Source organism: Manis javanica, chromosome 6 (assembly GCF_040802235.1).
Source record: "Manis javanica isolate MJ-LG chromosome 6, MJ_LKY, whole genome shotgun sequence".
In the NCBI taxonomy this organism is placed as follows: domain Eukaryota; kingdom Metazoa; phylum Chordata; class Mammalia; order Pholidota; family Manidae; genus Manis; species Manis javanica.
Window position 1 is genome coordinate 65,413,963 of NC_133161.1, and position 15,979 is coordinate 65,429,941.

At 40.7% G+C, this 15,979-nt stretch overlaps 1 protein-coding gene across 9 annotated transcripts in view; it reads left to right on the forward strand.

The window, feature by feature from the left end:
* The window catches only part of ICA1 (islet cell autoantigen 1), a 119,250-nt gene that overhangs the window by 78,492 nt on the left and 24,779 nt on the right, over positions 1-15,979 (forward strand). For all 9 annotated transcript variants that reach the window (XM_017658117.3, XM_073238781.1, XM_073238782.1 and 6 more), the window contains 3 exons: positions 2,628-2,753; positions 3,846-3,944; positions 15,201-15,295. In XM_017658117.3, the coding sequence (XP_017513606.3) occupies positions 2,628-2,753; positions 3,846-3,944; positions 15,201-15,295 (320 nt within the window). The remainder of the gene's footprint in view (positions 1-2,627; positions 2,754-3,845; positions 3,945-15,200; positions 15,296-15,979) is intronic.

Here is a 15,979-nt window from a genome sequence, read left to right on the forward strand (position 1 = left end):
ATGACCTCAGGTTGGACTGGGCATCTTCTCATGGCCATCTCAGAGAAGCAAGAGAGAAAGTGAAAGCATGCTTACATTTTTTTTTAAAGCATTTGTTAACATCCCACTGGCCAAAGCAAATTACATGGCCAAGCCAGAGTGAAAGTGAAAGGAGAGCAGTTACAGGACAGAGGGTAGGAATTCTCTAAGGCCATTAGCCAGTGCTTTAATGCCCTCCACCTGAAGGTCAGCCCCCACCCCACTCCACCCCTAGCATTAATCATGCCCTGTCTGTGCTACCTCTGCTCCTCACTCTTAGGTCTAGTGTTGTACTTGCATGATATTATAATATAGTTGCTAACGTGTCTGTCTTCCCTAAAAGATTAGAGACTCCTTATGCTTGTGTACATCCATTCCTAACTGTTAATTGACCACCCACTATGTGTCTTACTCTATTATGACTCCCCAGTGCCTAGCACTGGTTCTGACACCAGTGAAGTGCTCGCTAAGTATGCATCAAATGTGAGCACACGTGAAGGTTCACACCTACGTTAACCTTCTCCTTCAGAAGAAAGGATGGGGATGGATGCCTCTCAGGATCGCATTGAGGAGGTCTTCTGGGCCTGAGCAATTGCTGCACCAACCAGGACCCTGCAGTGAGGGTCTCAGCTGCTTAAACATCTTCCCCTTCACAGTCTCCCAATTCTGCCCTCAGAACTTGGGCTTTCTCTTTTGTGTCTCCCTTTTCCTCTCAAAGGAAGACAGAAAATCACCGACTTACCTCACTCTAAACTCATTTTACAGTCAGTGCTCCCAAGTCGTTTATCTAGGCCTTTCCACTCTACCAGTGGGAAATGACCAAGCTCCGGAATTTATTTAAGTTCATGGTGTGGTCAGTTTGAGAGGAACCGGATGGCTTTTATTCTCTGGTTTTCCCAGCTCGGTATACCGAGAATGCAGAGGAATTCTTAGGAAATGTTTTAGATAACTATAGACACAAGACCCTATTCATATAGGGTATTAATTCTGTCAGTGTGGTATTAAATGTACTGCCTCATTATTTTCCAATTCCATAGAACCTACAAGGAAAACTTGTGTTTCTGGGTAGACTCAGCTCTGGGCTTGTTGATGTTCCACGGAACACTCAAGTTGCTTGGGAGGCAGAATAGCATGGCTTTGGAGTCAGGGAGGCTAATCTAGAATAGCAGTCCTCCCAGTTAGGTGCTTCCCCAGACAAAGCCCTTTACCCTCAGCAATCAGAAAGGGTAATAGCAGAGGCTAGGAGAGAAAAGGCTGGCATGTGGGCAGGGATTTGTATTAATGGTTCAGTTGTATCAATTGTGAATTGTATCTATTCTTTCAATCATTAAATTGTTGCAAATAGTAATTGTATCAGTTGTTACTATGGTCATATAATGTCCTATATTTTATAAGCTGTGAATTATAAGCTATATTATTAGTGGTAAAAATTAATATATTTTATATAAAGTAATCTTGCTTATTTTTATTAGAATATGAAATCATCACTTCAAAAACTACTTTAAAGGTTATACTTTAAAATAATGGCACTCAGGTACTTTACCTTTTGAAGTAGCCTGGAAATTTTCTTCATTTAGTCACCAAATAGTCATTCAGCACCCACTCTGTACCAGGTTGCCAGGTGCTAATCCTATAATGGTGCTCAAGGTAGACCTCATCCTTGCCCCCCCCAGTAGTCTGTGATAAAAGCTATTGTTTATGCATCAGCATTACTCCCAGCTCGCAGTTACCTACCTGGTAACTACAACTGCATGAATTACCTGGGATAAGGTAATAATATTTGGCTAGTTTTCTCTGCTAAAAATACAAGGTAGTGATGCTCATATTGGAGAAGGGGATATTTTGAATTTACTATTTTTCAAATAGCTGTATTAAATGTTAAAATCTGTTTTATTATCAAGTAATATGTAGAATAGACATTTTTGCATTTTTTCCTGACTTTGACTTCATCTTTGAATCACTGTGTAGCTCAGGGATGGATGGAGGATTGCTTCTGTACATGCTCAGTAATAAAAACATGGCCATTTATCCGTGAGGCTAGCTTTTTAGGCTGTGTCCTAAGTCCTTTATGTGATATTCTAGATTGTATCTTGGAACAGGAAAAAGGATAATAGTGGACAAGCTGGTGAAACCCGAATAACATCTGTTGTTTAGTTAATAGGATTATATCAGTGTTGATTTCTTTTATTTTTAGCAAACTTCCATGTTATGTAAGCTGTTAACGTTAGGAGAAGCTGAGTGAAGAGTATATAGGGAAGTCAGCTTAAAAGAACTATAGGAAAACTGCAGGACAAAGGTTCTTCCCTTGCTCCCCTGCAAGTTTCCCGACTTTTCACACTATGGTCGGTTGGTGAGTGCCTTGAGCACAGAGGAGTTTTAATATTCAGTGGAGAAAATTATGATTAGGGTAGTTACTCAGCTGTAAAATCATGATATGCAGTACTGTTGTTTACGTCCTTTGGAGATAAAGAATGTATCTTACTTGCCTGGAATTTTCAAAGGTGTTCTTTTATATGAAAGAGATAAGCCTGCTATTGGTCTTTTCTCACCCGTGAATTTTAACTACTTAAGAGTTGGAGTGGTTCAGAGATTTTCTTTTACTTTCATAGGTACAAACACAAGTACGACTTGCCAAAAAAAGCTTTGACAAGTTGAAGATGGATGTGTGTCAAAAAGTAGACCTTCTTGGAGCAAGCAGATGCAATCTCTTGTCTCATATGCTAGCAACCTACCAGGTAACAAAATGACGTTTGTTGAAATGAATCAAGACGTGTTATGAGGCTCATATAAGAGGGAAATGGTGTTTGCAGTTAAAGTATGGTTTGGGCATTATGAGGTACTGATAGCCTTTCTCATAATTTATTTCCTATATCTCCCTTCTCAGAGACCACATTTTAATCAACCCAAATACTAGATATTCCCTGTATGCACTAATGAGTATTATAGTGTGCCCTTAAAACAGTATACAGTGTACACATAATCCACTGTTTTACAGCACATACCCTGTGATCTCCCACTCACTGCATTCACCTTGGTGGGTCCTGCCCGAGTGCCTTTGCCCCCCATGTGTGCCTTTCCCAATTCCAGTAGGTTTCCTGCACCAGACTGAGCACCACTTCCTTCAGAAAGCCTCCTCTGAACTCAGCATAGTTGCCTGGACTTCTCATGGCACACTCCCTTCCTTATCAAGTAGTCATAATTTAATGAACTTGTTTTTGTCTCTTCATAGTGTCAGAGTTCCTTCAGGATAGCACTTGTATTCATCAGCAGTCCTAGTGAGCACCAACTGAATGGGGAAGCTAAACTGTGGGTATCATAGGGAATATAAAATCAATAAGGCCAGATTCTCTGTCCTCAGGGAGCTTCAGGTTTAGAAAGGAAGTCAAAGGCAGTAAAGCTGGACTAGGTTTACCCCCACCTCGAGGGGAGAGCAGGCTGTGCTAAGTGAATGAATTATACAAAATCCAGTGAGGTTTTGAAAAGGGAGATGAAGCAGTCAAGGGAAGACAAAAATAGATTGTTAATGATTAGGCCTGAGTTTTGGAAAGTGAATCAGGTGGGACAAGTGCAAAGAGAATGGAGATGAGAATGTCCCAGGTGCTGGAGCAGCATAAGCCATAGGAAGCAGTTTGGAGGAGCCAAGAGGCATTTTGAGCTGGGCTGAAATACAGACTATGAGTACAAGCATAATGGGCAATAGGGCTGCAGAGGTGAGTGGGTATCTTAGTTTGGAGGACCTTGAAAGCCACAGGCAGGCACACTTCTCTGAGCCCATGACTAGAACTGGACATTCAAAACATTAACAGCTATACTGTCTTTCTTTGCAGACCACTCTGCTTCATTTTTGGGAGAAAACGTCTCATACTATGGCAGCCATCCATGAGAGCTTCAGAGGTTATCAACCATATGAATTCACTACATTAAAGGTATGAAAGCCAGGGCGGCCAGGAGAAAATCTTATGAAAAGTAAAGTTTTATTTATATTGCAAACAATGTCCACTGCAGCAAGCATCATTATTCCAACAGACTCTAAATGTTCAAGAGGAACTATGCCCCCAGGAGAGTCTTTTTCACTGCAGCAGTAGTCAGTACAGCAGTAAACCACCATAATGTAAAAACACAGGCTGGACCTTGGGGTCATGTGACTGGGAGCTGAGTTGTGGTGAACTTGAGTCTAATGATGGGACCTGCTCCCTGAACATGCTTGTTTGATGTTGCTAAAGAGAAGATTATGTAAGTCTAGCACACTCCATTACTTCTTAATTGTGAAATTCAAAATATGCTCATTTATGAAGGTGTTTTTCTTTCCTCCCTTATTTCTGATAGGTATTTCATTTTATTTTGGAAGTACCATCTGATACAGAATTGGATTTTTCCATAAGACTACAGCAATATTTTCTGATTGAAAAAGCAACATTAAACTCAATCATTTCTCATCTCAAAAGGGATACATGCAAAACGTCTAATTCTCAGTACTGTACCTGGGTGCGGAATCATTTTGCTCCCTGAGGGTTGCTGAGGGTGAATGTGTGTTGAGATCAGGAAGTGATTTGGCTTCCAAAAGGGTTTTAAGGATGGCGAGAGAACCCTGGGGTTTTTGTTGCCAGGTCATGTCTTTAGAAGAAGACCAGAAGAAGAACTAACTTTCACCTTGAAATTATATGCCCTCCGATTTTCCATGCAGGTTATAAGAATCCCATCACCTTGCTTGACAAACAGTAAAAAGCTTTTGAAATTTTTTGGCCTTAAAACATCTCTTCAATTTTGAGATGTTTATAATGCCACTGCATCTACAAACGTACTAAGACAGAACCCCTTTAAGACCCTGGCCCTTTAAATGAAGATCCCGAGGGGAAGCTGAGAGATTTTGCTCACGTTGCGATGCACGTGCCCTGACTCCAGATAGGACACCTGGCCACGGAGTTTGCTCAGCATAATCCCCATCAGCCGGTCCCGTGTTCATCCACTGGTGCGTGCGACAGGCTGAATGAGGCTGAATGGTGAACGGATTCAGTGTGTGTCCTTTTGACTGTCGGCCGACTGTAAGCACTTGAGGGCAAGGGCCTTTCATTGCCTGTGTATCCTCCTCTGCGCAGCCACGTGCTCAGCATACAGTGAACCTCAGCCATCCTTACCACCTCGGTACTGGTCCTGTTACCGCGGAGGACGGCATTTCTTCCCTGGGACTAACCGCTGCTTCCAGCACCGTGGGAAGCAGCTCTGTCCAAGGCAGATTGATTAAAATTATTACAACTCACACCACTCACATTTCCTACACAGGCCTGAGTAGAATCCCATGGCTTACCCTTTGATAAGGCAGAGAGTTTTAGGTTTTAGGACATGAACGCGCATCAGATTTTATTTTATAATAAATACAATTTCAAAGGTTGTCTTTTGAAAGACAACTGTATGTAAAACAAATTGGCCAGGTGACAGGTGAAATGATGCCTATCCTAGATAAAAATTAAAAGAAGTTAACCCCACCTAACGTGATGAATATTCCACCTCTGCTTAAACTCCAGCTATAAAACCACCCAACCAGAACCCCACCGTGCTGCCCCCCTCTGGAGCACGCCCACACTCCCTCCTTAAGTATGTACTTGCTTTATCAAACTAGTCTTTGATTGTAAAAAAAAAAAAAAAGTTCTGGTTTGAGTTAATTGCACATAAAGTACTATATGAAATTGAAGTTGTGCCACAAGTATGGTAGAGTCCTTATATGTATCCCTGGTCACCTGTGCTGAGGAAACTACAGCTTCTTAATTTTTGCCATGATAATTATCCTGCAGAAAGGATCAAGCTGATTATGTTAAAAGATCTCTTTCATAGAGAATTTAGTGCAGAGAATTTTGTGAAAGTTTGATGGCAGTGGTTCAGGACACAGTAGTTACAAATATTTTGTGCAGATTTCTATCCATTGCTTTTTACATCCCGAGCCTTCCTTAAACTATGGTTTAAGTAACAGTTTATGGTTTCATTGTAATCTAAACCCAGTAAGAGTAATGCATCTGTTAAGGTGTGATTATAGCAATACTAAGGATGCTATGTCCAGAAATCCACCAAATAAACTGTTTCATTACCTCTTGAGAATGCAATTCATCTAGGCTTTTCATGATGACATTATGTTAGAATCTCAAGTTAGTAGCTAATCATTTTATTTATATAACTTAAACCTATGTAAGAAACTCCTGTTATTACACAGCTCATTATTGCACAGATAGAGACACGTTGCACATCGTTATATGCCACAAAGCATGGAAATGGAAGCCATTAGTACCTTAAGTATCGTGATCAAGTGTGGGGCAGTTATTACCTGACTTACCAACTCCTGTGCACTAATATATTTTTTTAAATGCATGCCTTATATTTAAAGGATTTTGATTTAATCAAGTCATCTTTCAATATATCTACTTTTCTTCTGAATATCACTGTGTATAGATAATGGATATTTTGAAATTTAAATAAATATTTTCACCGTTTATTTGTTCTCAGGATTTACCTAAATAAATAGCCCCTTAAATGCCTTTTGGGACTCTGGCTGGGAAAAAAAAAAAAAACACTGTCTTTGGAGAGGTTTGCCAAGCTCTGTTAATGAAAAGCAACCCATTTGTTTTCTTTGCTGCAGGGGGCATTCGGAGTGTGTGGGTAATTGTACCACTGCAGCTGTATTTCCTGACTGTTAGTTTTATGCTTGATGAAGGATGGTAATTAATGTGTTAAACACTTGGTGTGTCCTGTTAGGAGGGAAGAGCCGTTGGCTGCAGAATTACAGGGAGATAACTCATGCCCCAGCAGTTCAGGTTTTATTTCTAATGAACCCTTTTCTAGAATATATGTATAGTTCTTTTACAAAATAATTTTTTAATCTAAAAGTGAGTTGAGGCTCCACCTCATGCAGTTTGAAAAATATCCAAGTGACTGTTTAGACATTCTGTGACTATTTTATGTGACAACAGCTATTGCTTTGTCACTCAGGTCTGATGTAATTCTATTAATTCTACTTTTATTAACATATTCCTTCATCATTTTAATTTTATAACAGATTTTTGTAGCACTTTCAATTCATGGAATAGTTGACACTGAAATTTAATATTACAGAAATTTTTAACCTACTTGTAACAGAGCTCGAATAAATACTTATTGATTCATTAAGATGCTATTAAACATATGTGTTTTACATGGGTTACCACTAATGGATTAGCTTTATGCTGATTCCAAATCATCTTTCTCATGGTAGAAATTATCAAGTTATGGGGCTAGGAATGGAAAATTACTGGCCATATCTTGAAAGCACTGTCAGTTTTTTAGAGAAAGTAATGTAGACTGTGAGTTTAAAGCATTAAAAAAAAAGAAAACTAATGAAATGCTGTCTGTAGAAAAGCCATACCCCATCTTAAATTACCAGCCTCAGATGTGGTCATGTTTGCTTCATCCTTCCAGGATGTCATTTACTTACACATTTCCCCACAGATCCAGAACAGGCGTGGGGAGTGGCAGAGAGCCCTCAGGAGTCAAGTCACTTCTCCCTGGAAAATGTAAAATTCTGTTGGTGTCAGTGGCATTCTCTCCCCTGTCTGGCATGTGGGTTGAGTTAGATGTCTTTATAGGGAAGTGAATGTTAGACCCTTTGAAGAAGTGAAAACACTCACTGGGAGCTGGTTAAGTGAAGGCATGTCCTTTTGCATTTGTATTTTTAAAGAGGTCAGAATGCCGGTTTAATGGAAATGTCTGGTAGAAAGTAGATTCTGTGACATGGCCTATTCCAATGTTTTTGGAAGGAAAGCCAGATTTTTTTACTCTGGAACAAAGTTTGTAAGAGTACAAGCTCTGCAGCAATCCAACCTGGTTTTAAATCAGGCTTTGCCACCTTTCAGCTGTGTAGTGGTGGTGGTGGCAGTCAGAGTGGAAGCTGTAGTGGTGGCACCAGCAGCCCCATGGCGGAGGTAATGGGATGGACTTACCAAGAACTCTGTAATAGATCCGGAAGACAGCCATTGTCAGAAGGGTTTGCTGAGGTTGCCAGATTGTGCAATCTAGCTTGAGTGACTTTCTTACTTACCTTTTCACCCTAGATGCAGTCAGTTTCACAGGAAAGGCTGTGAATGGCAGTGGCACAGGAGGTCTTGCAGAGCTTGCCCAGGATAATGCAACCCACCCACTCACTGACTCCCACAGTGCTGTGGCAGCTCCATTCCCAATCAGCCCCGCAGGTACTGGTCTGGGCTCATGTAATTCCCACAGGGATGGGAGAGGACTAGACAGGCCTACAGACAAGAAAGGCAGGAGAGCCCCCTGCCTGCAGCAGGGCTAAGTCTAAAACATGTGCCTGGGCTTTGTGACTGGCTCTTGCTTTGTGTCAGTATTTTAACTGTAAGGAAGCCTGAATTTGAAAACCTGTCCCTGAGCATGTTCAAAAATAACCATCCAAATAGATGTGCCAACGTTCCCTCCTTTCTCTCCTGGGATCTAAGACTTAGCACTGTTATATGGAGCATCATTCTGAAGACTGAAATGCAATTTGCTTTCACAATTCAAAAAAACATCCTTTTCTAAATTTTGTTTTTCTCTAATTCGTATGCCTAGCAGCCTTCTTCCACCCACCTCCACATTTCTCAGTTAATCACTTGAACATTTACTGACAAGCCACATGGCTCTGTAGTTACTTGCTTTGAAAATAAAGCCATAATAGTTTTTATGAAAATTGGGTAAATATCTCCGCAATGCTATTTTAGTTGCCAGTCCCAACATGGCAATTACTCAGGGCGAGCATCCAGAATATCCTTTTAGACTTTCAAGTTTTCTCTCTGTCATTATTTTACACAGCATTTAAATGAATGATTTTTTTTTTCCCAAGTTGCTCCAGGTCAGATCATTGTAAACAGCAAATTGGGATGCATCCGGGTCACTGGGAAGGGAGCCGGTAGTGGGGCTGGCCATGGCCACCACGGAAATCTGAGGTAGACAAGCCAGAGTATGGCTGAGCGTCAGTTCGTCCATCCCTTATGATGACTGGCGTTTGTTCTTCCAGGCAGCTGGCAGCTCAGGCCCCCCTTTCAGCAGCAAGGTTCTCATACCCCACCTGTTCTCATCCCTTTACTCCTCCTGGAGGAGAAAGGAAAGACTATTACCATTGTGTGGGTGGTTACAGGTACTCTGCTAAGGATGAGATCGAAATAATGGCTCTGAGAATTGTCACAGAATGCATGACTCTTAATTTTGCAAGGCTGGGTATTATAATTAGCAGTATGGTCAGGTTCAGCATTGACAGAGAGAAAGTGCATATATTTTTGTTAGCCCTCAAAATGACCTTGGGACATTGGGTATACTTGTTCCTGATCCCATGTTTCAAACAAGGAAACTGAAGCTCAGAAAGGCTTAGTGACCCAGGGCCCAAGGCCACATGCCCAGCACTGGCAGAGCTGGAAACAGAAGCCCTTGTGCTTTGTCCACTCTGCCAGGGGGCATTTCCTCCAGGTGGTACTTCTGGCCATAAGGCAGGAGAGCAGGAGAAGGCAGAAGTGCCACTTTAAGAAGCTGCAGACTTTCAATTAAAAATAACCTTTTGAAGAGTTTGCTTGTAAGCAAAAATATCACGTATATAAGTAAGTCCTTCAGATACGTAGGAACCTAAAAACCCTTCCTTTAGAATTTGGGATGAAGATTTCTCGATCTCCTTGGCATTTCATATGAAGTGGAAGGTCAGTGAATGTTCTTGGCTTGGCTGTTCAATACTGTTTCTTAGCTAGTTGTGGAATTTTAAAGACCTAGGTTCTAATATTTCTTCTACCTGTTAGTGGTTAAGTGGCCTGAAGCAAGTTATTTCACCTCTCTGAGTCTCCATTTCCCTGTCAGGAGAGCAGAAATACAGTATTAATCTGGGTTTGATGAGATGTGTAAACCATGGAGTACAGTACCTAACACGAGATGAGCCCTTAAGGCATCTAATTCATTGTAGATCTTAAAAGCCATTGATAAGAAAGCACGTTTGGGTTGCTTACAGTGAGTTTGGTACTGGGCTGAAGCATTATCTCAGTGAATCCTCACAATATCCCAAGAACGATATATTTGTCATTAGCTTCATTGTTCTGATAGGCAAACAGAGGCCCCCAAGGGGTGAAGACCCTTTCCATGTCACAGCACCACTTGATTTTCAAAGTCCAGTTCTTTCCTGTACACTATGGTGCCTTCCCAGTACCAATTTTCCATCTTATTTTAAAGAATAAGATCACATAATCTTGTTTTTGATCATCTATTTTTCCGTTATTTTACTCTTTAACTTTTTTGTTCTACAGTATAATTCAGGAATACCTTCTGGTCCTAGATAAGTAATGTGCTTTATATAATAGGTGTCTTTATAAATGTGTAACTTCATAGGTGGGGAGGACGTGTGTGCTGAACATCCATGAATTGTGAGGCTCATATCCAACATCAGGCCTCAGCTTTTTATTCCTCACATGCTACCAATTATCTAAACATCAACATACACACACCCAAGTGAGTTCAGCATCTTTGAACCATGCCTCACTGTTTTGAGCACTTGTATTTCCTTTTATATACAATTATTTGGCACCTACATATAAATGCAGTGTAATTAATGGGGAGAAGTATAAGAAAATTAAATGTCTTAAAGATTAGAGAAAAACGCTACCCAATTGTCAAAGTTAAACATTAGATTATGTCATTATATTGGGGCTGGCTGCTGGCCTTTTGTCTGTGAAATTTGTTTTGCTGAGTTGTTTTGCTTTAATTCAGATAAATGTTGCCCTTTTATTTTCCTAATATAGGAAGTAGTAACTCCCATTATTATATTAAGCTGTTTCCTTTCTAAGACACTTTTGCAAACTCTGTCTTGACGTTTCCTCTGTCATGCTGATCTTACATAGTGTGTGTGTGCTTCCTGAAATCATTTATGCATTGATGGAAACTATTAGCATGTCAGTGCAGCCTTACCAAAGAAAGGTTAGTTTGTTTAAAAACATTCTTTCCTCCATGTAAAACCTCCCTTAAACGATGCTGTATTGCTGCTAATGCACAGTGATTTTCACCAGCAATTTTAATGAAGGGTCTCATGGGTTTGGCATATAGAAACAGAATGCTGTGACATTTCATTTCTGGATGTGGACTTGAATGTGGCTTCCATAAACTGGTGATTCAAAATGGTTCCATCTGATGGGTGCCTCGTCTGTACAGTCAGCCAGCCCACCTTATTAGATTCATTTTACCTGAGCAGGTGTTCATGTCACATGGAAAATGCTGTCACCTGTGACTTTTATGGATGCTACAAGGTTAAGCATTTTCAGCTGAGTTGTGGACTTTAAAATAATCTGAAGAATAATTCACCTTCATCCTGGCCCCCAAGTTGGGCCTTTTAATAAAACCTTGTGGAGAGTGGTCCACTGTGTAGAGTATCCTGTATCTGACAGTCACACCCAGGGTCTAATTTTGAGGGAGGAAAGGGGACATGATTTGTCCTCCATGATGTTTCAAAGCTCCTCGAAGCCTCTTACATCTTCAGTGTACAATCTACAGTGTGTACCATCTTCAATGTGTACCGTCTTTGTAAGAAACAAGTTCCAGATGTGTCATGGTGCTTCTTTTCCCTGCTATATAGAGGAGTATTTAGCTTCATTTAATCTAAAGCTCTTACTTCAGGAGATGCCCCTTAAAAATGTTCTAATTTGATTGTGGTGACGGTTGTGCAACTCTATGACTATATTGAAAGCCATAATTGTACACTTTAAATTGGTAAATTCTGTGGTATGTCAACTATATCTCAGTAAAGCTGGTATGTGCTCAAAATTCTAATATTTAATAAGCAAGCCCATGTACTCAATATTAATTTTGCTTGTGATTTTATAAACCTTTTCATATTATTCCCCTGAGGCTTTGAATTTCCTATCTAAAGAGCTCTAATTTTTGCAGTTAACCTTATATACAGTAATTTATCAACCAAGAAGTACATATTTAGCACCTCTCTTGAACGGCAACAGCCAAATTGTTACAGGGACAATGGTAATAGTAGGAAGAGAAGAGCACTTGTCACTGGAATTATTATTAATAAAGTAAAGTAGCAACAGAAACCGCATCCATTCTGTTGTTGAAGCACAATAGTGACTAAACTTGATTGTGGTGATGAAGAGCTGACAATTGAGTCCCTGCTAATGGCCCAAAGGGGGAAAGGGGTGAGAGAAGGAAGGAGTGGTTTACATTACAAAGGGATTGTCTGAGAGCTGCTTGAGTGTGGTTTTGAGGGGAGGTCAGTCTGGAGACAGAAGGGATGATAACCAGGGAGCTGTCAAGGACATCTCAGGGGCTTAGGCAAGCGGGGTGGCAGCTAGACAGGGCTGGCTGAGAGCAGGCATGTTCCGGCCCTGCCTAGTGTGGATTGATAAGAAGGAAATGGAATGAGAAGATAATAGAGCAAACCAGGAGGCCAGAACCAGTGTCACAGAATCAGAAACAGAGCCTTGGAGTCACAGGAACCTCAGCTGAAAATGCTGGAACATGTGTGTGTGTGTGTGTGTGTAAATGCTGTGATTGGCAGATCTGTTGAAAAGAGTAAGTCCTTGACATCTGTTGAACTCTTCCTTTCGGTTGCACATTTCTAATACATACACACATGTGCCCAGGTTTTACCAGATTAAAAAAAAAACATCTAGACTATAGTCCATATTCCAAATTGCCTATTTGTTCCAATATTGTCCTTTTCATAGCAATTGCTCCCTCCTGCTGAGGATTCCATTCTGTGCCATGCATTAGAGAGATTAAAAAGCAAAAGAATATGAATAATAGTGAGGAATATGGATATAAAGGAATATATTCTCCCAGTGTGGACCCCTGTTGAGCTCTTTATCCCAGTCTCATAAGACTTGACCTCTTGTTCCCTACCCTGCAGGCCAGTGGCATACTTTCTGTGGCTCCAGCAAGCCAAGCTATTCCCATCTTTAGGCCTTTGCATTCGGGGTCCCCTCTTCTCGCTGAGCTGCACAAGGCTGGCTCCTTCACATCATTTAACTCTCAGCTGGATGGTGGACACTCCTCCTGTCAGCCGAAGTAATGACCCCATTACTTCCTAGCCCCCAATTGAATTATCTACCTAGGCCTATCACTAGCTGATAATTTTGTCTGTTTTGTTTGCCAACTTATCTCCAGCATCCAAAATAGCATCTGGCACTTAGTAGGTGCTCAAAACCTATTTGTTGCCTGAGTATACTTTTCTAAATGTCCAGAAATGGGGAGTCATTAAAATGGGTGGCAAAGCCTTGTGATGGATGTGGTTTATGCAAGAAAATGCTTGAAAACTCCAATCTGGGGACATATTTTCAATGAGAAAAGCTTGGCCTTACATTAGAATAATGGCAAATGAGTGTACATATATTCATTCAATGAATGTACATATGTTTTAAATCAATATTAAATGTTTAAGATGTATAAAATTTTTTAAATATTCTCTAATAGTGTTTCTTATTATGAAATACCTACACAGATTATATTGGATAAGAGATCATCTAATGCCTATAAAAGTATATATATGTGTGTGTATGTATATATATGTATGTGATATATACACAAACACACAAAATAATTCCAGTTATAGTATGAGTATAAAAAAACATGAAATATATGAAAATAACATTATTTTAGGAAAATAGAATTGTAATTTTTCCTTTTTGAATTTTCCAAGCATTCTATATGTGGTTCTATTATATTTTTAATTCTAAAAATATTTTTAAGAGACAATACAGAATAGATATCAAATATTACTAAGACTGTAAATGCAGTTTGGAGATAGAAGGACTTTCTTTGGTGTGCTTAGTGGACAAAGCTTTGTGGAAAATAGTGGTAATTGATCTGGACTTTGCAAAGACTGATAGGACTTCTGAGGGTGGATAGAAAGAGCTTTTCTGGTTAAAGCAGCAGAATGAATAAAGATAGGAAGTAAGCAACTAGCACACAGGAGACCATGAGGAAACAGACCTAACTGAAGGGAAAGCTCACATCGGGCAGTTAGTGGAAAGCGACCCAGGACAGTAAGACAGGATCACATTTTAGAAGATCTTTCCAGTCAGGCAGAGAGCTTTAGACTAGAAGTGGAAAAAGAGAAAGAACTGCTATGGTTCTTGAGAAAAAGGAGAACATGGTGGCCTGGGCGTTTGAGGAAAAGTGCTCTGTTAGGGAGTGAGACAGAGCTGACAGGAGGGGTGCCACCAGGGTCCATCCCAGCTCAGGCCTCCAGAGAGTCTCCATGCAGCCCTCCAGTCAGCAGTCACGCGTCAGTCAGAGCTGGTGTGAAACCTGATCACCTCGGTGCGCATGTCCTAGAGAAGCGAAAGATGGGAAGAAGGAAGGGAGGAGAAGGGACCGAAAGTGGAGTGTGACCATTCTGAGAATAAAAGCAGGATGGGTATCTTAAAATGGCTCTTTTGTATTTGTAAGTTTGTGTTTTAGTTAAGGCCAGAAAATCATTTTGTGTAAGCCAAGATTCAGTTGGTATAGAAATGTTTTTGCTTTTTCAGGTTTTGTCATGGGTGTAATGGTTTCCAGGCACTTGCTTTTTAAAAAGTCTTTCTTTAAGTATTTGTTAAACCTTGAGAACAGTAACTCCAAGAAATTTTGTGCCATAAAAAGATTCTAACCCGTTTTTAATCTACAAAGATTAGGGTGCACCTGCTCTGTCCGCTTGTGGGAGTTAACTTGTCAGAATATGTTAAGCCACTATTTAGGTTTGTGTTTTTAAAGGTTTTGTTTTCTCTTGTTTTTTAAAAGCTGTTTTTAGATAGGAAAATAGCAAACAAAATTAAAAATAAAATGAAACTGTCTCATCTCTGGGGGGAGGGAAAGCTCCTCTGTCAGTGAGTGGGCTGCAAGCAGAACAGAATGTTTATCTTAGCTGCATGTGAAAGATGGAAAATAGTTAGCAATAGCCAAAAGGCTTTCTTTTGAATAAGTTATCACAAAAGGGAAAATATAAGTTTAGTGACAAAACAACTTTCCTTTATAGGCCAGTCTTTCTTGGTTGTGTCTAAGAACATAGAAAATTCCATTTCTGTCCCCTTGATTAGTTCAGTGTACCTCCCCAAGCCTCCAGGTCAAGCTTCAGTGGCTGGGACTAGTGGCGGTTGAATTCTTTATTGATAATCCATCCTTCTCTTTTGTTTTTCCTTCTCACCATCATGATGAAGAGCTTACAAGACCCAATGAAAAAACTGGTCGAAAAAGAGGAAAGAAAGATCTCCCAGCAGAAGAGCGCCGAGGCTGCCACAGAGCCGAGTCAGCAGTGAGTCCCTTCGCACAGCTAAGGGCAGTGCAGTCCTCACAGAGCAAGTCTGCTGGGGCTGCAGACACGGTCATTCTTTACTTCCGCGCTTCCCAGAGTAGATGTATTGAAATGGAGGCCAAACTTCCCTGCATGTATTCCCATGGGCCAGGACTCACTGTCCCAATCAGAGACTCATTTCTGGGGTCTTAGGATGGGGTCCACTTGTGAGGAATTCCCTGGGTCAAGAAAGGGCAAACGTCTGCAGTGCTCCCTGGCGCTCTCCTGTGGCCTCAGCCCCAGCCACCCACTCTTTTTTGGGTTCGTGGACTTCTGGTCCTTTATCACCATCATTTACAAGATCCTGTCCTAGGTAGAAAATCCCCCCAGCTTTTCTCCCATAGGAGGAAATAACCAGTAACATTGCCTCAGAACACATATAAAGCTAAGGTGTTCTCAAAGTGTTGGGTTTTGACATTTTGTTCTCTACTATTCAGACTTTGTTTTCTCCTCTGTGAAGCAGATAGCACCTTTGAGTGCAGGAAGTGACTGCTCCATCCTCATTTCTTGCCTCTTTACCAAGAAGGCACCTCCAGTCATTCAATACTGAGATGAACATTCAACATTTGTGATGCATGATTCCTAATCTCGTACTGCAAAGAGAAGGTTGAAATGTGAATCTGTGTCTTTTTCTGTTGAGATGTC